The 24,693-nt window shown below is 35.6% G+C and overlaps 2 protein-coding genes across 6 annotated transcripts; one reads left to right on the plus strand and one right to left on the minus strand.

Annotated features, from left to right (window-relative positions):
- The first annotated feature begins 2,506 nt into the window (after positions 1 to 2,506).
- LOC103405188 (probable galacturonosyltransferase 15) lies at positions 2,507 to 8,274 on the plus strand. 2 transcript variants are annotated; one of them, XM_008344153.4, is made up of 6 exons: positions 2,507 to 3,139; positions 3,700 to 3,743; positions 5,225 to 5,377; positions 6,387 to 6,968; positions 7,067 to 7,369; positions 7,496 to 8,274. In XM_008344153.4, the coding sequence occupies exons 1-6, from the start codon at positions 2,929 to 2,931 to the stop codon at positions 7,778 to 7,780; spliced, it is 1,578 nt and encodes a 525-aa protein (XP_008342375.3). In that variant the 5' UTR covers positions 2,507 to 2,928; the 3' UTR covers positions 7,781 to 8,274. The 2 variants fall into 2 exon arrangements, with proteins under 2 accessions (XP_008342375.3, XP_070673680.1); XM_070817579.1 differs by lacking the exon at positions 2,507 to 3,139 and having other exon boundaries at positions 5,230 to 5,377.
- Positions 8,275 to 9,543: 1,269 nt separating this feature from the next.
- Positions 9,544 to 18,363, minus strand: LOC103405189 (agamous-like MADS-box protein AGL1). 4 transcript variants are annotated; one of them, XM_008344154.4, is made up of 9 exons: positions 18,162 to 18,363; positions 17,642 to 17,936; positions 11,213 to 11,297; positions 10,679 to 10,740; positions 10,465 to 10,564; positions 10,319 to 10,360; positions 10,154 to 10,195; positions 9,887 to 10,056; positions 9,544 to 9,767 (listed from the first exon to the last, which is right to left on the minus strand). In XM_008344154.4, the coding sequence occupies exons 2-9, from the start codon at positions 17,866 to 17,868 to the stop codon at positions 9,764 to 9,766; spliced, it is 732 nt and encodes a 243-aa protein (XP_008342376.1). In that variant the 5' UTR covers positions 17,869 to 17,936; positions 18,162 to 18,363; the 3' UTR covers positions 9,544 to 9,763.
- Positions 18,364 to 24,693: the final 6,330 nt, after the last annotated feature.

Raw genomic sequence — 24,693 nt, forward strand, 5'->3', positions numbered from 1 at the left:
TTTTTTTTAATCAAAGGTTAAAGAGGGGTAGAACTTAAAAAAAAAATCATTCTTACGTTGAAAGCAGAGATATCATCAGATTAAAAACTAATTAATGTATCTACTAAAAACATCTTGTACTTATATGGCATGCATGCATGAATATGTATTTGTGGAAAAGCAAAGAATTAATAATGACGAGGATCGACTTCCCAGATTTTCACGGCAAGTAGGCATAGAAGATGTTTCAGCATGCTTGGTCATGATTGATGCATCCATTTTTGTTCATCAGTGAGAAAAACCAAAGCACTGATCACTGTTACTTGTTAGCTAGAGATCAATGACTAAGAGTTAATATCAGTCGAATCGGAGATCTCCTTCAACACTAATAGATTAAAATATCATTAAACGAAGAACTAGTTGATTCTAGATCAAAATGATAATTACAAAGGGAAATTAAATAGACTCTGGGTTAGGTTAGATCGCACTTTTGAAATAAATTATGAACCACCAAACTTAATTATTCAGGTTTTGAATTTAGTCAAAACTGTCAAGTGTCTTCTTTTAACTGCCTCCTTATCCCAACTAACTATCTCCTCATTCCAACTGACTATATCTCTAACCACTAACATTCTAATTATCATAACACCCTATTTAATCTCTTGACAAGTGGCTTTATTTTAGCCATTGATATCCTTCTCACTCGGATCACTGTTTTGTACTTCATTCTTCTTACAAAAACCCAAGGTCAATCTGATAAGTGATTTTCATATTTTCCTATGGTGATATAGAATCTGGTTGAATTGATATTGCCTAGCATAACTTGACTCTAATTTTGTAAAATCTTGAGGCAGTATATATATACTACCTTTGTATATGTATATCTTCTTATACCTGTATACTGCATTCGTTATATATGAAAGTCCGATTTAAAATTCTCATAAGTGAAAAAAAAATTACTAAACGAGAACATTATAGTAGTAATAAATGACCATTAATCAACAACATTTTAATCATTATTACTAATAAGTTAATTGATCTTCAAGTAAACCCTGTATATTAGAAAAACTAGTTCACTTAACTATATATGAACAAATGAACCTTAAATTATTGTAATACTTTCAAACTCTCTTCCATCCCCTTATCAATAATAAAATGAATAAAAAAAGGGGTCCCAAAACTCACAACTATTCTAAAGTTTTCATTCATCAGTTCATGTCAATATTTGAAACAAATTTTTCAAGTGACAGGTATTTAAGTGAACACTCCAAGTATCATAAAATAAGTTGAGGAATACAAAAAATATGTCATTTTCTGCACTTGAATACCCGATACTTGAAAAAATCTCTCCACTATTTGAAGATTAAAATAGGAATCGTCTTGAAAAATAATTAATGTCAATAAACAGTTTGATGGCTACTTTAATGTCAATGTATTTCCATACCAAAATTAATTAAGGTTGTGTAATGTTTGATTAATGCTTGGCTCCTGATCATTTGCCAATTTGCCATTAATTGATGAATAAAGTGATGTAACCCCACGTCATTTCATAACACAATAATTCTCACATTCTCTCAAAAGTGGGACTCTCTATGTACTTTCTGTCACTTCATATTTTTTACAAAATATTTTATAATGTTGGTACGAAAATTGTGTCAAAAAGATGAAGTTATAGAGAGTCTATAGAGAATCTCACTCATGAGAATGTCTCCTTAACATTTCTCATTTTTTTTTATATACAAACAAGATTGGAGTAGAGAAATCAAACCTTAGGACTGGATTCCAGTGTAAATGTAAATCTTTTTAACTATTTTACTAAGTTTGAAAAAAAAAAACTATTTTACTAAGAATATTTATTTAGGGATTTATTACTTGCATTATAAAATTCTCATTTTACACTTTAAACCTTTTATTTTTAGAAATAAAATTTTGGAGTGTCAATATCAGTCCATTTTTTCATACAAAGATATTCTACTTTAAAAGGGGAGGGATATTCTATTCTCATGAGAAGGTATTCAGCTAAGCCACATACCTAGTTAGCCATGCTAACTAGGTATCGAATTTAGCACAAATATAATACAACAAACGGTCAAGTCGAACCTGAGACCATGTACTTAAAAGTAAAAAATAATGTTAGTATAACGTAGTACTAGTTGGTTTACTAATAACATTTGAATGTGAGCAACTTATTGTGAAAATTTTATGTTTTAGTTCAATTAATTAGGACTTGAAAACATTCATCTTTACACCCTACGTCCTGAATTCGAATTTTCAGCCACCAAATATCTCACTTGTAAAAACAAAAAAAACAAAAAAAAAAGAAAAAAAAGAAGAAGAGTGATTTGCACGCACAAACTCCGTTTCCGTTATTTCACAGACAAAGGTAGTTAACAAAAATCTCAACAGTAAAAGAAACTAAAAGAAGAATTTTTACCATGATGGATGATAAAATAGCGGGTAAGAACTGTCGGCACAATTACAGAGCTGCAGAATGGCTGACCCGTGGGCCCATAAGTAGCCCTCAGCCTAAGCCCATTACAAAACAAAAGCGAGCGAATTACAAAGGGCGTCACAATTTGTCGGTGCCATTAGCGAAAAGCCAAGGTCAAATACGTAATTAACCCTTAATCCCAGGTACAAAAGCTTATTATTTCACTAACGAATTGGCTCGTACACACAGACACTCTCTCTCTCTCTCAAAACAAAACTTCTCTCTGGCCTTTGTTCGACAACTCAGAGCCCGTGACCTCGTCCTCCTTCCAATTCCAAACCTCAAATCCCACTCGCATTTTAAATTTTTGATCTCACTCGCTCTCTCTGTGTACGGTCAGATATCGACTGAGCTCGAGGCAGCTGCTCTCCGCTCTCTGGCCCGGCTGATCATAGCCATCGCATTGATATGAAGCTGCTGCAGAGGCTGAGTTGCTGTTGCCACTGTTGTGGAGGAAGATGAAATTTTATATATCCACGACGGGGATAAAGAGGCTGACGATATCCAGCGCGGGCACCGGGAAGGGGTCTCCCGGGTCTCCGGCGACTCGGAGGATTTCCTGCCGGAGGGTCATGCCGTTGTTGCTGGTTCTCGCACTAGTTTTGCCCTTTCTTTTCGTCAGAATTGCGGTCATTGTCCTTGATTCTTCCGCTTGCTCTTCCACTCTCGGTAACACTCTCTTTAAGTACCCCGATATATTTTACAGTAAGAAGACGAGAAGTTCGTTGAAACCACATAATGAACAACTTAACTTTGTATTTAATTCATTATCTACGAGATTCGAACTTAAAATCTTTTATTTACAGCTGAGAAAAAAAAATATTACTAAATTATAGTACTGAATGATATTTTTTAATTTATTTTAATTTTCTTAAAGTTTTAAAGTAAGAAGAGTTTTGGGATTTGTTGTGACATGGTTGTACGTTTGGATTTTTGTTTAAGCGTGCATTTTATTTTATTTCATTTTTTACACAATTTTATTAGTTTTAATCTATTAATTTCTTTTAAGTTATTTGGTTTGACGGTCGAAAGGAAGAAGAGTATGTGAAAAGTAAAAATAATCATAGGAATCATTTGTAATTATGCGGCTGTTAGCTATTGTACCTTGCGTTATGAATATCTTAGAATGATTTCTGATTTCTGAAGCGGAATTTCTTGCTTTGTCATCAAATTTATTACTCACTTTTTGTTTTGTTTTGTATTTTTTTGCGCGTTGGCAAATGCTGCAGACTGCGTAGGTTGGAGGATTTTCAGCGGGGGTGACGAATCTACAGTAAGTGCTCCCACGAAATTACCATTTCAACTTCACTTTCTTTTTATATATTAAACAGTTATTTTGCACAAAACAGAAAAACAAAGATGTTTTGTCCAACGTTTCTCAAAAAAAAGATGTTTGTCTAATTTTAATAAATTGGGTTAAAAACGAATTACTTCAGTTAATTAGAACAGTGTGCGACTCTTTGAATCGCGCTCTGCACAAAGTGCTACGTGCGCTTATATACGTGGTACATAATAAACTAGGTTTAGCAATTACATTTTATTCGCAGTAAGCCAATTAATAAACTTTTTTAAGAAGATGGTGCTTTACCGCAGTACTGAAAAATAATTAATTTATGTAACCTGGTGCCAGTTCAATCTTCACCAATTCATGTTGAACTTACTAACGTTATCGTTTATTAAAAAAGAATAATTTCAAAAGGAAAAATATTCTAATATAGGTGAAGAAGAATATTTCTATATTTAACTGATTTTTCGTAGTTGACAAATGGTATTTCTGGCTTTTCAAATTAAAAAAAAAAACACAAATGGTATTTCTGGTAAAATGATGTAGTTGGTGATGGCAATTTGGTACTAGGAAAATACAGAGCACGATCAATGGATAAGCGCATTTGAGGGAGTTGCCTTCACTCCCCTCAGTTGCTTTCCTGGACACGTGGCCAGTTGGTCTTGCACTCGTATTAATTCTCGTCCACTTGATCTTTAGAAAGATTAAAATAAAAACAAACAGGAAATACAATATTGAGCCCTAAACGTCTATTTCCAGAACCAGAGTAGGACTGTTCCATAAAATGTAATTGTCAGCTAAAAACGAAACCCTCATTTAGCTTGAGTGGAAACAAACACGGCAATGCCTTTTTGTTTTTGGTTTTTTCATTCTCTCGTATTGACATGTCGCAAATGTAGGTCAGGTTAGTTGGTCAGGTCATTGTGTGGTCCTTGCGTCTGATTTTGAATCCTCATCCTCATCCTCATCCTCATAAATCAGGGTAGAATAAGTGCCTTCTCCAAAAGAAACTAAATGCAGCAGTGTGATTTAAAATTTTATGAAGAATTTAATTTAATTTGTGTAAAAAAAAAAAAAAAAATTAGTGGATTGGGGAAGTTAGAAAAAGTAGACATGGGTGTAAATGAGAGAGAGAGAGAGAAAGTTTAGATATTGATAAGACGACATGGCTCTGAGGTTTATAAAAAAAATAGCAAAAACTTATTTGTGTGAAATTACTATAATGCCCAATTTTTTTCTTTTTGAATGTTTTTTTCTTTCTTTCCAGTTATGTGTAAAAGGGTATAATAGTAATTTCATTGATTTTTGGTTGACAATCAAGAGTTATATTAATATGTAGTTTAGATCGTAGGTTTTTGGTTGACAAATAGGGTTATACTAATATGTAGTTTAGATAGCATAACGGCTATCATGTTCATGTAATCATCTAATAGGTTTTGTTTTGATGTGGTTAATGCTAATTAATGAAGCTCAGAGAGGAGTTAGCAAGAGCACTGCTAGAAGCAAAGGATGGTAACTTAAATAATAATGAGCAAGGGATCGAGTCGTTTAACCAACTGGTGCAGGAGATGACGTTGAAGCAACAAGATGTCAAAGCCTTCGCCTTCAAAACAAAGGCCATGGTAAAACACTCAACTCATTTTTTTTTACTTTCAGTATATCTGTTTTCTTTTACTTTGATTTTTATAGCTAGCGGTTAGTTTTGTTTCCTCTTCCTTTACTACTTTTGTGTGTTTTCTGGTAGGGTGATGCAATGTCTATTGTCTTAGTCCACCATTTCGGGTTGGCAAAAATTGGTCCAGAACCCTAACTTCCACCTACCCTTTTGGTTTTATTGACCTATATTATTTGTCTTTTGTTTTGGTCTGATGAACTCTCAAACACCAATCTGATCCTAATCTAACTTAATCGTTTCTATTATCACCATAATTAATTTAATCTACCGGGGAGGGAGATCAAACTTAGGCACAAGAGGCAGAACACACTGCCTTAGCCAACTAGCCTAATCCACGTATGTAGAACTACTAAAAAGTTTGAGTAGTCCATTTCCAAATTTCTGCCAACCATCCCTAACTAGTGTTCCTTGGCTGTTTGTTCAATCAAATAAACAGTTTCGGATGACAGTAGATTGAAGATTGATGTGCCATCACTATATATGCACTTTTTTCTTCTGCACTATGTTGTGTGTATGCAAAACCTTGAAGTTAAAGCATCTTTCACATGGATGATTTCACTTTCTAGTTCTTAATAGGAATTGTTGGAATGTGCCAGCTTTTGGACCACAAGAACTTTGAAGGGTTGTAAAGTGTTTCAATTAAATTTCTCTCTTAATTTTGGCTACTTGTTGCTAGCCGCAATTAGCCTTTTTACGTTCAAAATTTGACTTGAAGTAGAAGTTAATATATGCATTCATCATCGCTATTGCAAATTTTTCTTTGGAAAACCTGTGATAAACTAGCACATAAATATATGTTAAAATGTCTGAAAATTGAGTCGTAAATTCATGAATAGGCAAGGGTGAATTTTCCTGGTGATCCATAGTAATTTATTGTTTATGACTTGCTATCAGCTTGAATATCTTTTGAAAATAATATAAAACTTAACTGAAGAATAGCTTGTTGCTTAATGCAGCTATCAAGAATGGAACACAAGGTTCAGTCAGCCAGACAGCGGGAATCGGTTTACTGGCACTTAGCCTCCCATGGTGTGCCCAAGAGCATACATTGTCTTTGCCTCAAATTAGCAGAAGAATATGCTGTAAATGCAATAGCTCGATCTCATTTACCTCCACCTGAATATGTTTCTCGACTTTCTGATCCCTCCTTTCACCACCTAGTTCTCCTAACTGACAATGTGCTCGCAGCTTCTGTTGTTATCTCCTCTACAGTCCAAAAATCAGCCAAGCCTGAAAAATTGATTTTTCACATAGTGACTGACAAGAAAACTTATACTCCAATGCATGCATGGTTTGCAATTAATTCTTTTCAATCAGCAGTGGTGGAAGTTAAAGGGCTACACCAGTACGACTGGTCTCAGGAGGTAAATGTTCGAGTCAAGGAGATGCTAGAGATCCATCGCCAGATTTGGAGACGTTACTACAGAAATTTGAAAGAAGATGATTTTGAATCCGATGGAAAACATAAAAGATTCTTGGAAGCTCTGAGTCCCAGCTGCCTTTCCCTTATGAACCTTCTTCGAATCTATATCCCCGAGGTAGTTGCTCTATTTCTTTCACAGATATTCCCTGATGGAGTGGATGACTTTGAATGTGAATTTGTAATGATATCATCTAATTTTCTTGGGCCACACAGCTTTTTCCAGATCTCAACAAGATAGTGTTCTTGGACGATGATATCGTTGTACAACATGACTTATCATCTTTGTGGGAACTGGATCTCAATGGAAATGTTGTTGGTGCAGTTGCCAATTCATGGTGCGGTGACAACTGTTGCCCAGGAAGAACTTACAGTGACTACTTCAATTTTTCACACCCTATCATTTCATCCAACTTCGATCATGATCGTTGTGCGTGGCTGTATGGCATGAATGTCTTTGATCTTGAAGCTTGGCGGCAGACCAATATTACAGAAACGTACCATCAATGGTTAAAACTTGTAAGTATGTTATCACATTAGCCAGTATTTTGTGACTGGAAACTGCTTGTAAACAGGAAAACATTCATATTTCTGGACTCGTGAGTCTCGATAACTTGATACTAATATCCTATGTGCACTTCACAGAACCAGAAGTCTGGGCTGACGTTTTGGCATCCAGGAATCGTTCCACCCGCGTTGATTGCGTTTGAGGGTCATATGCATCCTATTGACCCATTATGGCATGTGGCTGGGTTAGGTTCTCGATCTCCAGAGGTTCCCGAAGATATATTGGAAGCTGCTTCGGTCATCCATTTCAGTGGCCCAGCAAAGCCATGGCTCGAGATTGGGTGTCCAGAGGTAAGAGGCTTGTGGAACAAGCATGTAAACAGTTCAAACAAGTTTGTTAGGCAATGTAGAATCATGGGGTGAAGAGGACGAAGTCCTTTAGCTCTTCCATATTCATTTTGGGACAAATCCCGAAAGCGGAGTTTGGGGAACAGAGAGAAGAAGGTTTTCGGCTTCAGTCTCTGCTCACCCTCAGCTCAGGACACTTCAGATGGTGTTATTTCATGTCCATAAATCATGATAGACAATAGATGAAGAAGGTATCGTACGGTGCGATTATACCATAGAATCAGGATATTCAACCTTTCAATGCATATAAAGGGATAGAAAGCTCCCATGGATGTATCTTTCTGACATTATATTGTAGGGTAGTGCTATCCACACACCCATGATTAATTTATATCATTTGATCTTCTTCAACTTATTCAACCCGAGGCCGAAAATTGAGTGTGGGAGGTAAAAAGGGGCGTGGATAGCACCACCCATATTGTAAATTTTACTCAGGTAATTGAAATGCTTAGATTAATCAATGACGAAACTTGTTAGTAAGGCTATTCAACCTTGCTTATGTACCAAAATTTTTCTCAAGTTTTAGAGTAATATGATTCCTATTCCATTTATCTGGTGTATTTTGAAAACGAACAAAGAAAAAGAGAATAATTAGGACTACCAATAGATAAATGGTTCGAGTAGCGCTACCATCAGTTGCAGTCGCACAATGCAACTATGGGGCATTGTTATAAATGGGTTTCGTAATGCATCTAACGACCCACAGTCACATGCTCAGGCACCAATGGGTGTTTTAGGTTGGGTAGGGCATTTAGTCATATCTTCTCTAGTTCTCATCATACCCATACAATGAGGGACGACAATGCGTTGTCTTACCTTTGTTATGGTAAAGCAGTAATATACCACAACAATACATAAGGTTGGTGGGAGAAAACTTTGAGTAGCAACAGCCCGATCCTGTCATTAGTAGGACACTCCTTACAAAAACATGAGATCTTCTGTATTTTGGTCTCGTTTGATACCACACAATTCTTATTTGATGTTGAGAGTTGCCCGAACTGCCCTAATAAGTTAGTGTTGCCAAAATCTCTTGTAGTAAATTTGATTGATACAAACAAAAACAAAAGATGATGAAGTATTTTTGTTTGAAGTGTGTTAACTAATGATTATACCATATGCATATAAAATGTATCCACATTAACATTTTCATATCTACAAATTATCTTTTGAGTCTTTTTTATTTTTTCGGTCAAAATTATCTTTATGTTCTTGGTCCCGAATGCATACGTCCTATATGTGCAGAGAAAATGACATTTACCAATAAAGGATATGGTAGAGAGAGTGGTACTTCTTCTCTGATGGATGTTATCCCAAATAAGTGAAACAAGATATGCACAATATTATGCTGTTGGGCTATATTGGGCACACTCGGACTCGGATGGATGAGCAGCTCACGTGAAAGTGATCAAGAAATTTCAACTACTCTCCCCAATGGCCCATTTTTTCTTCTATAAAGTCAAAAACCTAGCTATATCACCCTAGCCCTGCACTTTTTAGGCTCCTAGGGCAAATCTCATATATCCATTTTCGCAGCGAAAACATATATTACAGTTTAACATGTGTGCACATATTTTCCTATTCACTTTGTTTTAATGTATGAAACAAAAATACTTCATTCATTATGTTGGCATTATTCATTTCTACTTACTTGTCAAAGACGGTCTAACACGTATGCATATATTATTATGTGTGTATACTTCGAGTCATTTATGCATTTTCAAACTGTGATTTGCAAAAACTAAGAATGGATGCAAAATGTATGCGCATGAGCAACAAGATGATAGAGATGGAAACTTTAATTAGGTTGAGAAATCAAATTTACTTGTCATCATAGTTGAAAGAGTAGCTAGTTAATACAGAAAATTCTGATATTATAGAGAACATGAACAACAAACTGGTTCTCCCATATACATAAAAACTACAACCAATTATCTCATAGATTTAAGAAAACAGATCAGATGATATGGATAGAAGAACATCAGACGGCAGTCCAGCATTTCAACTGCATCCAAAGATCAACAGTAACTGGTTATCTCGTCCGTATATATATATGCATGTGAATTAAAAAGTAAAATATCAATTGTATTACTAGTAAATCAGTAATGGTAAAAAAAATCTTACACAAGTTGGAGAGCTGTCTGGACTTGGTGAGGGTAATGGTTATTGTTGGACTCCAAGATCACCGCTGGGAGGAAGTTCCTGTCATAAGAATGCGAAGGCATTGACTGATCGTAGGAAGTTCCCGGCATCATGTGTGTATGCTGCTGCTCTTCCCTCTCGTTTTCAGCTATCTGTACCATGTAACATTAATTTTATCATTCGTATTAGTAGTTAATTTTTCCTTTCCGGCATTGGCTTATGCAGTTGAAGGGAGAAAGAGAGATTCACCTTTGCTCTCAGAAAATTGTTGTGGTGTTGCAGCTCGGTCTCCTGCACAAACAATGTGCACGTAATATTGTTTTTCAGAAGTAAAATTGTTGTATAAGTAACATGAATAATGAAATTTGGCACCAAAGGCATGTAATTTAGTAGTATAGTAGAAGAATAGGTTACCCTTTTTTGCATGAATTCGATTTCAGAAAACAGCATTTCATTCTGCGGTTTATCCGAGTACACGTCAGTTGAGATTTGTAGTCGGGATTAATTAAAAGTGAAAGAGTTCAACAAATTTTTGCAACCAAAATAGGGAAATGGAGTACCTTTTTGGATCTTATTCTGCTGATTCCTTTCTCCAATCTTCCTTCTAGGTTCTTCAGTTCCTTGGCGTTCAAGGAGCTAAGAGCTTCACCCAGTATATGCCTGGAGAAAGGGGCTGAATAAGTTATGATCGTATCGTTCATTGCAGAATATGTAGACGGACAGATATTAGACAATGTAGTTAATTATCTAATGAAATTATTTCTACTTAATTACCTGTTTGAATTCTGAATTTCTCGGATCTGTCTTCGCAGTTTGGATGCTTCCTGCTGATAAAACTGAGGCCATGTATGTGGTGACAGCATTAGACAAACTCATAAAACAATTTGAACTGTTTCAATACATACAAATTAAATGAATAAACAGCAGATGAAACGAATGTCCGGAAAAGAGGAAGCTTAAACTTGAATCAGGAGCATTGCAATTGCTTCTCTAGGGCTCAGGGTTATAATTAGCTAGCCAGTGTGGATTAGGTGACCAAAATTGGATATAAATAGCCAGTTTTAGTGACATATTGTCATCTAGCTAGGAGAAAAGGAAGATTAATCTATAGAGAAATTAACTATTATTTAAGACTAATGCTAGACATGTCTTGCCTAATATTGTGTTTATGTGGTTACAAAATGATGAAAAAACTCATACTATAAGGCTTTCAATGTACATAAGAACTTCCACTTCAAAACCTGCTATAGAAACATAAATTCTTTGGAACATTTAACCCGTTCTATTCGTCACCTAAAAGGAGTTTACCTGAGTGTTGGCTTCTGAAACAGATCCACTGTTCGTAGGATCAGCGCATGCTTTTTTGTACCTGTCGATTGTTGCTCTAACACTACTAAGAGAAAAAGAACTAATTAACGTTAAGCTTCCAATTTTTTGTGGGGTTCTTCAAACACTTAAATAATTTGGAATGAAATGCCCCATTTTGTAGGTATTTTAATTAGAAATTGTACCAATATAAGAAATGGTGCACTCAAAGGGATAAGCTAGGCGCCTAGAGGCCAACCATAACACATCATAAGTCAAAGAAAGCAGCATCACACATTGAGAGATCAAAACAATATTTCTTTCTTCTATTATCTCACTCTCTTTTATGCAATTATTGTTCATACCTAGTTGCAGAGAACAAACACAAACAACCCAATTTTATGCCAAGCCTTTTGCATATTTTCTCTGTTTCTCTCCCATTGAGAAAAATTAAAGTTCCAACTTCCAAGTGAACCATCATCACATCTTTGAGGGTTTTTGGTGACTTAATTTGGTCGTGTAGGCAAGAACAACTTCGTGGGATCTCATCGAATCCGACTTCTTGATTCTTGTACTTGTGAGGTAAAACTCCTAGCTATCATCCCTAATGTATATTTTCGGGTGTTAGATCACATGAAAATTACGATTTCAATACTTTACATAGAAACCTAACCCTCGACATAATAAACTGATATCGTATATGAAGTAATCATAAACGTTATTGATACCCTAGCTAGCATGATCCTTTTTTGCTTGATCATGGACCCAACTCAGAACAACAGTTATGGAAGTTAATTATAGTAAAAGAACTTCTCCAAAATTAAGAATTCAAAGAAATAATGTAAAGAATCTCTAGAAATACACACACAGACACTGAGATACATTATACGCACAAAAATAAAACCACCAACAATTTACTTGTTGATGGCCTAGGCCTAGCTATACACTACACCAATAAATTAGGGTTAGGATTGGAGTTGGGATGGTGGCTATCGATGCTCCTTATTCTTAAACTTAATCTAATGGTGTGCCATGTATATACCTAGGGTACCAACAAGTACATTTGGAATATCATGAGTCTACATTTTAGTTGATAAAAAAGGGATATACTTAATTGGATAAGACTTTTCACTAGTTCCTTAGACAAACATGTTTAACTGATATTGTACGAAGAGACAGCCACATTTATGAATAATAATAGGCATCGTTTGGTGTCAAGGGTTGGATTGGAATAGACAACTCATAGATTCAATGTTGTTGTAAGAAAGAAATAATGGATGCTAACACCCAAATTTTGTTATAGTTGAAAGTAAACGAGGAATTAGTCATAAAAAAAAAAAATTAAAAGTTGATATCTATTTTCTCATTTAGCGGACATTGAATCTAATTAGTTCTTCAACCCAATCCAAATATCCAATCTTGGACACGGGCTACAACTATGAGTTTATTTTCTTTGATTAAAAAAAAAAAAAAAAAATAGATAAGAGTGAGTCTTCCAGTTTTATAGCTCTAGCTTGCGAGAGATGTGAGGAAACTCGAAGACATAATTGATAAATTAGAATGGTTACTGTGATATGAGTGTTCCACTTCACTTCTTAGTTTTTGCACTAATTAGTGAATTCAGTGCATATTACATTGGTATGCATAAATTGATTAGAGTTATCGTTTATGTTTGATTTATGTTAAATTGTACTATAATTGACCACTTAAAAAAATTATTATTATTAAGGAGAAGGGAGGATTCAGATTATTACAATAATTTAGGTGAAGGAGAGTTTCGAACCCAAGACGCATGAATTAAAACTATATTATAATTGACTACTTAAATAGTTTGTGAAACTAAAAGAAGAATTACACTGATTAAAAATTATAAGAAAACAATACTTTTGATTAATAAAAAATGACGTTTAAAGTTGGAATCTAATTTCACTTCCAAGCATTGTCCTAAAAATCCCCATTTAGAACCACCTAGACATTAGGCAGTTGGTTACAACCACGATTAATCTCTACGTGTTTAATAATAAGAAATGATGACTAAACATGCTAAGGTGCTTGTCTAGACTCGCCTACGTACCCTCATAGACCGCCTAGGTCGCAACTCTCGCTTAAACATAAAATAAATGATCTTTATTTTTTATTCTGTTTTTTCAATAAATTGTAAGAGATTTGATAGATACTTGGATGAACACTTATTATATGCTTGTTCCCTATGTTTTCTATATGTTCCAATACTTTATAATTTATATGTCATTCTATTTTGCAATTTATGTATTCCAATACACTTATATATATATATATATATATATATATATATTAAGTATAAGTAGACATTATTTATATGTTATATAATAAATTTAGTTAAAATTAAAATTACGCCGCTAGGCTCCTGCCCGCCGCCAAACTAACGTCTAGTGCCTTTTAAAATCTTGCTTGCTTTCAAGTAATCTTCTTTGCTTCATACAAGATGATATACCCTATATAATTACCACATAAACAAACATTTATCCATAGAATATATATATGTTCAATTTTCATAATTTGTGGGACATTAAATACATGATGCTAAGGACCTCAATCAAAATATTTAAATAAATAAAGTTTCAGTATAACAATTAAGCTAATTAGGGATTAGAACCAAAATAACCCTATATATAAATACCCAATGATACTAAATATACAAAACAGATTAATACTTTAAAAGGGCTAAGCTATATGGCCAGATCCGGTTCCACCACTGTTAATGTGTAGTCCCTAGTTGATGTTCTGCAACATGGAACAGAACCAAAAATTGCCCAAAAGAAAAGAAAACAAAATAACCAAACAAAAGCATTCAATATACTCTTGGAGAGTTGTTACCTTAATTTCATCGAGCCATGCAGTGATTGGTTGCCTCTGCCATGCTGGCAGAAGATCCCATATATGATTGGCTCCCTCTCACGATCTCTAAATCTACTCCACGTGTCAGTAACCCATTACACAATGAGCAATAACCCTAAGTAACAATCCTATTCCCACCTCGATGACCCCAAAACACCAAAAGACCCTTTAAATTTTACCAAGACTGGGGTATTAACAAGTGATTTTTATTCACAGATCTGAAAAAGATTTTATTTCCTTTTATGTCTCTGAATTCTCTTGAGACAAAGATGTCTGTTTTTGCAGCCATTTTTAGCATTTCTTCTTCACTGACTTGTCTTCTCCATTTCTCAGTCATTTCATAAATGCTTCTTTCATCTCTCTCTCTCTCTCTTCACAGAGTCACAGTCACACACAACTCTTCTTGGAGCATATGCAGGTAAATAATAAACAAATCTATGTATATCTATATATGGTTCAGTAAAAGGGAAGCAGGATACTAATTAAACATGATTCTCCCTCTTCTGGGTTTTTGCAGTGTGTGTGTATATATATATATACACTCATAAAATTTGAGGTATAAGTTAAAGTCTCCTTTTGTGCTTCTTGAGGATATTGTTTCCAGAAAGATGAAGGATTTCATGACTAATGACTCCTCCATAGATAGATTAATAATAATGCATAATGAGAACAAGGAAAATTATTTTTCATCTTTTTTCACCACAGAAACTCAAAAGATAAAAAGAAACAAAATGAAGGGAAGATATTAGAAAATAAAGATTATATTCACACATCCCAAATTACTTTTTCCACATTTTTAAATTTTTTTATTATTTTCTACATACTACTAACATTTGATAGAAAAACATTAAAAAATTAAAAAAATTTGAAAGAAGTAATTTGAGATGTATAAATATAATATCTGTTGAAAAAATGATAAAAAGTAAAAAGAAAAGATGAAAATGAAGGGAATCATTATGTGATAGCGGCTTCTTTGTCCGGACTAGACGAACAGAAACATCATGTCTGACGTGACCAAAGATTCCTAAGCTGTAAACTCAAAGAAACAACAATACAGCTCACTCACTCACACAAGAAACCCTAGGCACCTGCTTCCCTATACCAATTCCTGACATATGTACTAAATAGGCGAATTTTTTTTTATTTTTGAGAATATTTTAATCGTTAGATCTTAATTATTATATTTTTGACCAAGAAACTAAATATGATAAAAAACGAGTGAAGGTTAGGCTGGGAAATATCAGAGAACCCCAGGTAAGGAGAGATTCTTCTATGCGGGATCAGGGATGGTGAAAGGGGGATGGGCTAAATGCGGGCCAGAGTTAGGGCTGGTTTGGTATTGCTGTGTTTTGAAAAAAAACTGTTGTGAGAATAAGCGGCTGTGCTGTGAGAATAAACGGCTGTGAAATAAATCAGCATAGTGTTTGATAAATTTTTTTGTAAAAAGTGCTTTTGAAAAAAAAAAACAGTCTGATAGTGGGTCTTTTCATTAAATGAGCACTATAGCTCCGTGTGCTTTGAAAAAAAAGCCACTTTTCCAAAGCTGCAGATAGCATCTTCAGCTTTTTTCTTTTATTTCAGCTTATTCTCATACCAGTTTCTAAAATAAGCCTTTTTTTTTTCAATTTACCAAACACCTAAAACCCTCACAGCTTTTTTTCATAGGTGTTTTTTTTTTTACGCACCTCACTCCCAAACCACCCTTAGTATGACCAATCAAGAGGTAGGTTAAGGGAGGGTTTTTCGTGTCTTGGTCTGTAGAGGGGACCTGGTCCGGTCTCTAGACCGTAGAATTTCTCCAAAGTGAAGGTAAAATGATAAAATAAACAGCCACTCGAATTTGGGTTTTAAAACACTAAACACAAGATGTACTGTTCGAGCTTCCCAGACCCACCACAATGATCAAAACAGTCTCCCTCTGTGTTAATTTAAATACTTTAATGTTTGGGAATGAAATTAGATTATCTTCGGATTTTTTCATTGGAAATCCGGGGGATTAATTAATATCAATCATTCATTAAAGATTGTGCTGCCACAATTTAATGCTTTTTATATTTTCAAAAGTAAAGCAATCTCGTTTTGTATGAAAAAAAAAAATTGTGGCCTCACGATTTTTTATGAACGGTTGTTATTAATTGATCCCCAGTGAGGGGATCCGGAGAGAATCTAGGAATAATGATAGATCTGTAACAAGATTTAAAGATTCCCATTTGAGTTTTTTAGCCTTAATTAACAAAATCATATTTCTTGTGTGATTTCTGTTGAAAATAAGATAAAAATGGGGTCTTTTGATATGGGTTCAATTGGACTAAAAATTGGATATATTTCAAAAGTCGAAAATTACTAAAAATTGGACTTATTTCAAAAGATTGGCTATAAAATTGGATTTTTTTTCAAAATTTTCCGATAAAAATTTAGACATCCATTAGGCTTTTGAACCTATATCTCAGACTTGCAGCTGACTGATTGAAGTATGCTTGGTTAATATGTAATTTGACTTCTGAAACCCTAGCTAACAACACCCCTAGCCTCCTCCTTTATGTTCCAGAAAGCGGCAAATAAATAGAACAAAAATTAATGTATTTCCCATAACTATAAAAAGGTGGTGAAATTACGTAGTTCAGGCAATCTGATTGGAGTTTTTTTATTTAGGTTTTAACTTATATACATAATATATATCCATTTTACTTCTTAGCTGAGTTGACATGTTTACTTAGGAAGCGTCATGAGATGAAGGGAACTGGCTAATGAGAGTTGGACAGCTTTGAGAGCTGCTGACATAATTTTTATGGACTGCTGTTTGATGACATGTGGAGAGAGAGAGAGAGAGAGAAAGGGACAGAGAGTTGAGGAGTTTAACAACAATGGAGATACATGGAAGCTGATCTAACAGACCTGCAAGAGGGGAGAGAGAGAGAGAGAGAGAGAGAGAGAAAGGAGTTTAACAACAACGGAGATACATGGAAGCTGATCTAACAGACCTGCAACACTTTGTAACCCTAAGATTGTTATCATACAAAAACTGCTAGGATCACTAATACACAACTTCCTCTACTTTTATCTGTGATCCTACAGATCTGCATCCAGCCACACAAAGAGCTAAGCTATAGAAGGATAAGCACAATATATAAAGAAAATAAAAAATATATATATTACCCCAAATATCAAAGTTTTCTGGTTGATAAGCTGAAATATGCCTCAAAGCTTATAAAGGAAAACAAACAAAAAGAAGAAAATAAATATATGTGATCCCTTTTGGGGCCACTTTAATTACTCAAGTTTCATCCTAGCTAGCCACACCCAAAACCAAAAAGAACAAAATAATTAATCTCAACTGCTCCGTTGGTAATTAGAATTTTATGTGTAACTAAATAATTAAAATTAGCTTCCAGCTGAAAAGTTAAGATCATATATATAAACGAATACAGTGATTAATTGAATTAAGACTACTTGAAGATCAAATCAGAAGAACTCTTAGAGATCGAGAGAGAGAGAGAGGCTAAAGTGCTAGAACAAAATAGTTAAATTAAGAAAATTAGAAATTAATATGCAAACCTGTTGTTAGCATACTCATAGAGGCGGCCACGGTTGGAGAACACGATAAGAGCAACTTCAGCATCACAAAGAACAGACAATTCATAGGCTTTCTTAAGCAATCCGTTGCGGCGTTTGCAGAAGGTAACTTGTCGATTTGTAGTGTTTTCGATCCGCTTAATCTCAATTTTGCCCCTTCCCAATTTTTTCTGGGAGGAGCTCTCGGGTGCTTGATTTGGGAACTCCATTGTTGCAAGGATGAAAAATGGCAAAAACCCCTCCAAATTGATGAATTGTGGTTTTTTCTGTTAGCTAGCTAGCAAAGAAAAAACCAAAAACCACACTCTCTAATTAAAAGGCATGATCAAGATCAATTTTGACAACCATATTTGTAATAAATCAATAGATATAGATTAACATCATGAGTTACGTGCGAGCTTTATTTTTTTTTTTGAAGACCACTAAACCAACTTGTATAAGGAAAACAAAGCAAAGTAGGAATAAAAGATTAGGCATGTATAAACAAAAAGAAGATAATTACTTCTTGACTTTGAGTTTTTCTATTGGGGTTGCAATTGGCAACGGGAAGGAAGAATTGCAGAAATGGAAACTGGGTTTTTGCTTAAAGAGATCAGTATTTAAGGACGGGAAAAATAGACGTCTCAACCATCACCCGACATATCCTTCATTATTTGCTTTGTAAGGGTGATAGTCTAGAAATATACTTGCTATAAATGTGTATCACTCTCCCTAGCTAGGTTGGATTATATAGTAATGGAGGAGAGGAAGTAGTACAAATATAAATTAAGAGGGATGGAGAAAACTAAAGAGGGTTTGATGTATATTGCTTTCATGCTCCATCAACCGTCCATTTCTTCATGTATGGGTAAAAGGGAAGGTGTAAGTGTGATGGTGATAAAAGGGTCTTTTGGGAGAGATTTTTCAGTGTGATCGGAACACGTGGTGATACACCACGTGTTACTATACAAATAGTGGGATATGTGTGTTAAAAAGTTAATAACTTAAATATTAAAATTTTCCACCACTTGTATAAAAACACGTAGTGTATCACTTGTGTTCCCGTCATAAAGAAAAATTTCTCGTATTTTGGAGGAGAAATTTTTCAATGTGATTGGAACACGAGGTGGTACACCACGTGTCACTATACAAATAGTGAGATATATGTGTTAACAAATTAATAACTTAAAAAATTAAACTTTCCACCACTTATATAATAACACATGGTGTACCACTCGTGTTCCTGTCACGATGAAAAATTTCTCCTTTTGGAGAGTGACTTATTTTTATGAATGGAGATTTTATTTATTTTAATTATTTTTTTAATGGAACCCTTTTATGCTACAGGTTGCACTCTAAGAGCTTTATTTCATGTAAAGAAAAAAAAAGGAGATGGAGGTCATGGTCTTTTTGAAGAGAAAACAAAATAAGAGGACCTCCCATGTTATTTGCTTCTTTGATTTTTGAGTTGGCCTTTTATTCTAGATTTGTTTTCTGACCTCCCCAAGAGTACTACTTCTGTTCAAAGTTTTTCATCTCTCTCTCTCTCTCTCTCTCTCTCTCTCTCTCTCTCTCTCCCCTGCATTATTAGAACATATAGTTACTTACAAGGGTAGTGACGTGACTGAAGAAGACTCCCATGTGATGTTCTGTGAAGTGTTCATGACAATCCCCTATTTTTTAGTTCATTTATAGTAAGTATGGAGCAGCCCCTTCGATTCATTGTTACCTTCATTAATTTGCATCAATATGGTTTCAATGCCACAAAATGTAGGCAATCTAAGAGATGGTTTCTACATACATATGTAACAATGCATGGCCACCCTAAATAAATTAGAGAAATTACTTGTTCATGATGCGAGTGAAAGTGTTAGTCATATTGGTTATGTTTAATGATGTTGAAATTAACATCAGTATTAGAAATGAGATACATCACGCTTGTAAGGGAGTTGCTTTTTCAGGAGTCCGGAGGTTATGATTTGTAAAGAGCATAAAGTCCTTCCACCGTGTGTTATTCAGTTGTTTCAGTTGGATATATAATTGCTACAAAAGAAGTACAACATATATACACAGCCATATCACTGATACAAGTGTGAGTGAGGTGAGTCCTGAGTGTTGAATTGTAATCTTGTCTTGGCCCAAAGATAACGGATCCAGCCCATGCACAAAGAAAGATCCATGCACATGCTAAAGAATTCTAGCAAAGTTCAAGTTGGTGGAAGAGTCTAGAAGAATGGTGAGGATTCCACCAACATACAAGATTAGTGTAGATAATTCTAGCTTAGTAAGGTAGTGGAATTATCTAGATATCTCTAGTATGATGCTTCCATGCTTCTTCAAGGTTCCATCCATGCCTATAAAAGGAGAAGGCATCCACACCATTTGTAACAACAAGAGAGTAAGTAGTGAGAAGTGAGAGTGCCAAGTGAGAAGTGAAAAGAAGCAACAAAGCTTCTATGAGTGTTTGAGTGTTTCCTCTTGTACTAAGTTTGTGAGTGAATAAATATATTGTGTAATACTTTGAGTATTCTTTCTTTCTCTTGCCTATCAATTTCGCTGCATTACATTATTCTTTGTGAGATAAACATCCCCAAAGTAGTGAAGTCTTTTTAAGCCCCAACAAAGTGGTACCAGAGTTATGGCTAGCAACGCTATGACAGCCTTCAAAGTGGTATCAGAGCTATGGTTAGCAAAGCTATGGCAGCCTTCCAAGTTCCAGTGCTCGACAACAACAACTTCGATAATTGGAGTATCAAAATGAAGGCCTTTTTGGGAGCACACGATCTATAGGAAGTCGTGGAGAAAGGTTACATTGAGCTAGAAGATGAAGCTACGTTGTCCCAACCCCAGAAGGAGAGTTTGAAAGATTCAAGAAAGAGAGACAAGAAGGCTTTCTACCTCATCTACCAAGCATTAGATGATAATGGCTTTGAGAAGGTCTCGAGTGCAACCTCTGCCAAGCAAGCATACGAGAAGCTTCAAACCTCTTACAAAAGAGCTGAACAAGTGAAAAAGGTTCGTCTTCAAGTATTAAGATGTGAGTTCGAATCTCTACATATGAAAGGGTCTGAATCAATCTTTGATTATTTCTCAAGAGTCTTAGCCATTTCCAATCAATTAAAAAGAAATGGAGAAAAGTTAGAAGATGTTAGAATTATGGAGAAGATACTACGCTCGTTGAACCCCAAGTTCGAGCACATTGTCTTGACGATTGAAGAAACTAAAAATTTGGAAGAAATTAATATAGAGCAATTAATGGGTTCACTACAAGCATATGAAGAGAAACATAAGAAGAAACAAGGGAATGATGAGCAAATCCTCAAGACGCATGTCCAGCCAAAGAAGAAAGAAGAAAGCTTCAACAACGAGAGAAGCCAGTATGGAAGAAGTCATGGTCAAGGTTGCAGACGTGGACATGGTTGGAACTTCAACAACCATAACAACTACGAAAGAGGAGAAAGCTCAACAAAAGGTCGTGGAAAAGGACACTCAAACTTGAGGTATGAAAAATCTCAAGTTCAATGCTACAATTGTCAAAAGTTTGGGCATTATGCTTGGGAATGTAGAGCTCCAAGCAACAGACTTGATGAGAAGGTCAACTATGTGAAAGAAGAGAAATAAGAGAATGACCTTGTGCTACTAGCATGCAAGAACAATGATGGAGACCAAGACTATACATGGTACCTTGACACCGGCGCCAGCAACCACATGTGCGGAAGAAGAAGCATGTTCGTAGAGCTCAATGAATCAGTGAGTGGCAACGTTTCTTTTGGAGACGAATCCAAAATACCCCTAAAAGGAAAAGGTAACATCCTTATTCCTCTGAAAAATGGCGGTCACCAATTAATTTCAAATGTCTACTACGTGCCCAATATGAAAAGCAATATTTTGAGCTTGGGTCAACTCTTAGAAAAAGTTTATGATATTCATGTGAAAAATTATAGCCTTTTTCTTAGAGATGACAAAGGAAGATTAATTGCCAAGGTGAAAATGTCAAAGAATATGATGTTTCCTATGAATATTCAAAATGATGTTGCAAAGTGCCTCAAAACATGCTACAAAGATACATCCTGGCTTTGGCATCTTCGTTTTGAGCATCTTAAATTTGGGGGATTAGAGTTATTATCCAATGAGGAGATGGTGAGAGGCTTACCGTGCATCAGCCACCTTGATCAAGCTTGCGAATGATGTTTACTTGGGAAACAATTCAGGAAAAGCTTTCCAAAGGAGTCGACCACAAGAGCCTAGAAGCCACTTGAGCTCATTCATACCGATGTGTGCAGTCTAATAAAACCAAGCTCTTTGGGTAAAAATAATTATTTCCTTCTCTTCATTGATGATTTTTCAAGGAAAACCTGAGTATATTTCTTGAAGCAGAAATCAGAGGCCTTTGGAGCATTCAAGAAGTTCAAAGCTGCCGTTGAAAAAAAAAGTGGTTGCAAGATCAAAGCCATGAGATCTGATCGAGGATAATTCACTTCGAAGGAATTTCAAGAATTTTGTGAAGCTAATGGAATTCGTCGACCTTTGACAATTCTAAGATCCCCTCAACAAAATGGTGTGGTGGAAAGAAAAAAATCGAACTATCCTCGACATGGCTCGAAGCATGCTCAAAAGTAAGAAATTGCCTAAGGAGTTGTGGACAGAAGCTGTAGCATGTGCTGTCTACCTATCCAATTGGTCTCCAACAAGAAGTGTGTGGGGAAAGACTCCACAAGAAGTATAGAGTGGAAGAAAACCAGGTATCTCTCATCTAAGAGTTTTTGGAAGCATAGCCTATGCACATGTACCAGACGAGAGGAGAACCAAACTCGGCGACAGAAGTGAGAAGTTCATCTTCATCGGCTATGACTCAAATTCAAAAGGCTATAAACTGCATAATCTAAACAATGGGAAGACGGTGATCAGTCGAGACATGATGTTCAATGAAGAAGGAGAATGAGATTTTGGCTCTCATGCAGGTGATCTTTACTTCTTTCCTCAGTTTGAAGAAGAGAATGAACAAAGGATGATGGTGTAAGCAAGAGAGGTTCAACAAAAATCCACTACTCCACCTGCTTCACCAACATCAACCAATCATGGCAATTCACCAGCGTCAGCATCATCAATTGAGAGTCTAAATGAAAGAGAAGTACCATGCACAAAAAGTCTATGATATCTCTATGAGGTAGCTGAAAGACTCGATAATCCTACATTTTTCTGTCTCTTTGCTGATTGTGAACCAGTTGACTTCCAAGAAGCAGTGCAAGATACTAAGTGGAGGAAAACAATGGATGAAGAAATTGAAGCAATCCAGAAGAATGATACATGGGAACTCGTTATTCTTCCGAAATGACACAAAGCCATCGGAGTCAAGTGGGTGTACAAGACAAAGAAAAATGCCAATGGAGAGGTCGAAAGATTCAAGGTAAGACTAATGGCGAATGGCTATAGTTAAAGAGCCGGAATCGACTATGATGAGGTATTTGCACCCTTTGCTCGGTTGGAAACTATACGATTACTAATTTCTTTGGCAGCTCAAAACAAATGGAAGATTCAACAAATGGATGTGAAGTCTGCTTTCCTACATGAAGTCCTTGAAGAAGAAGTCTACATTCAGCAACCGTCAGACTATGAAATCAAAGGGCATGAAGACAAAGTTTTGAAGCTGAAGAAAGCCCTCTATGGGTTAAAAAAAGCGCCACGAGCATGGAATAGTCGCATTGACAAGTGCTTCCAAGAAAGCAACTTCACCAAGTGCCCTCATGAACATGCTCTCTACGTCAAAGTCAAAGATGGAGATATTCGAATTGTGTGCTTATATGTGGAAGATCTAATCTTCACCGGAAGTAATCCAAGCATGTTTGAAGAGTTTAAGAGAGTGATGACCAAAGAATTCGAGATGACCAACATCGGGCTGATGGCATACTACCTAGGCATTAAAGTCAAGCAAAATAAAGAAGGTATTTTCATTCTCCAAGAAAGCTACACAAAGAAGACACTGAAAAGGTTCAAAATGAACGACTGCAAGCCCATAAGCACGCCAATGGAGTGTGGAGTCAAACTAACCAAGCATGACAAAGGAGAAATCGTAGATCCAACATTTTTCAAAAGTCTAGTTGGAAGCTTGCGCTACTTGACTTGCACAAGACCAGATATTCTCTATGCCATCAGATTAGTCAGTCGTTACATGGAGAATCCCACAACTACACATTTGAAGACTGCCAAAAGAATTCTTTGATATCTTAAAGGTACTGTTAACTTTGGCTTGTTCTATTCAAGTTCTGATAACTACAAACTTGCTGGGTATAATGACAGTGATTGGGTAGGAGATTTTGACGATAGAAAAAGCACTACTGGATTTGTGTTCTTTATGGGAGACACTGCATTCACATGGATGTCGAAGAAGCAACCGATTGTCACTCTCTCTATCTGCGAAACTAAATACGTAGTTGCTACCTCATGTGTCTATCATGTAATTTGGCTACTTGCTGAAAGAATTAAGCATGCCATAAGAAGAGCCAACAGAGATTTATGTCAACAACAAGTCTACAATAGCTCTAGCAAAGAATCTGGTGTTCCATGACAAGAGCAAACACATAGATACCCGTTATCATTACATAAGAGAGTGTATTGCAAGAAAGGAAGTACAAGTGGAATACGTGAAGTCTCAAGATCAAATTGCAGACATTTCCACTAAGCCACTCAAACAAAAAGACTTTATAAGATTGAGAAATTCAATCGATGTCACAAGACAAGATTAATGGGGGATGTTGAATTGTAATCTTGTCTTGGCCCAAAGATAATGGATCCAACCCATGCACATGCTAGAGAATTCTAGCAAAGTTCAAGTTGGTGGAAGAGTCTAGAAGAATGGTGAAGATTCCACCAAAACACAAGATTAGTGTAGATAATTCTAGATTAGGAAGGTAGTGGAATTATCTAGATATCTCTAGTATGATGCTTCCATGATTCTCCAAGGTTCCATCCATGCCTATAAAAGGAGAAGGCATCCACACCATTTGTAACAAACAAGAGAGCAAGTAGTGAGAAGTGAGAGTGCCAAGTGAGAAGAA

This window comes from Malus domestica, chromosome 17, assembly GCF_042453785.1.
Source record: "Malus domestica chromosome 17, GDT2T_hap1".
NCBI lineage: Eukaryota > Viridiplantae > Streptophyta > Magnoliopsida > Rosales > Rosaceae > Malus > Malus domestica.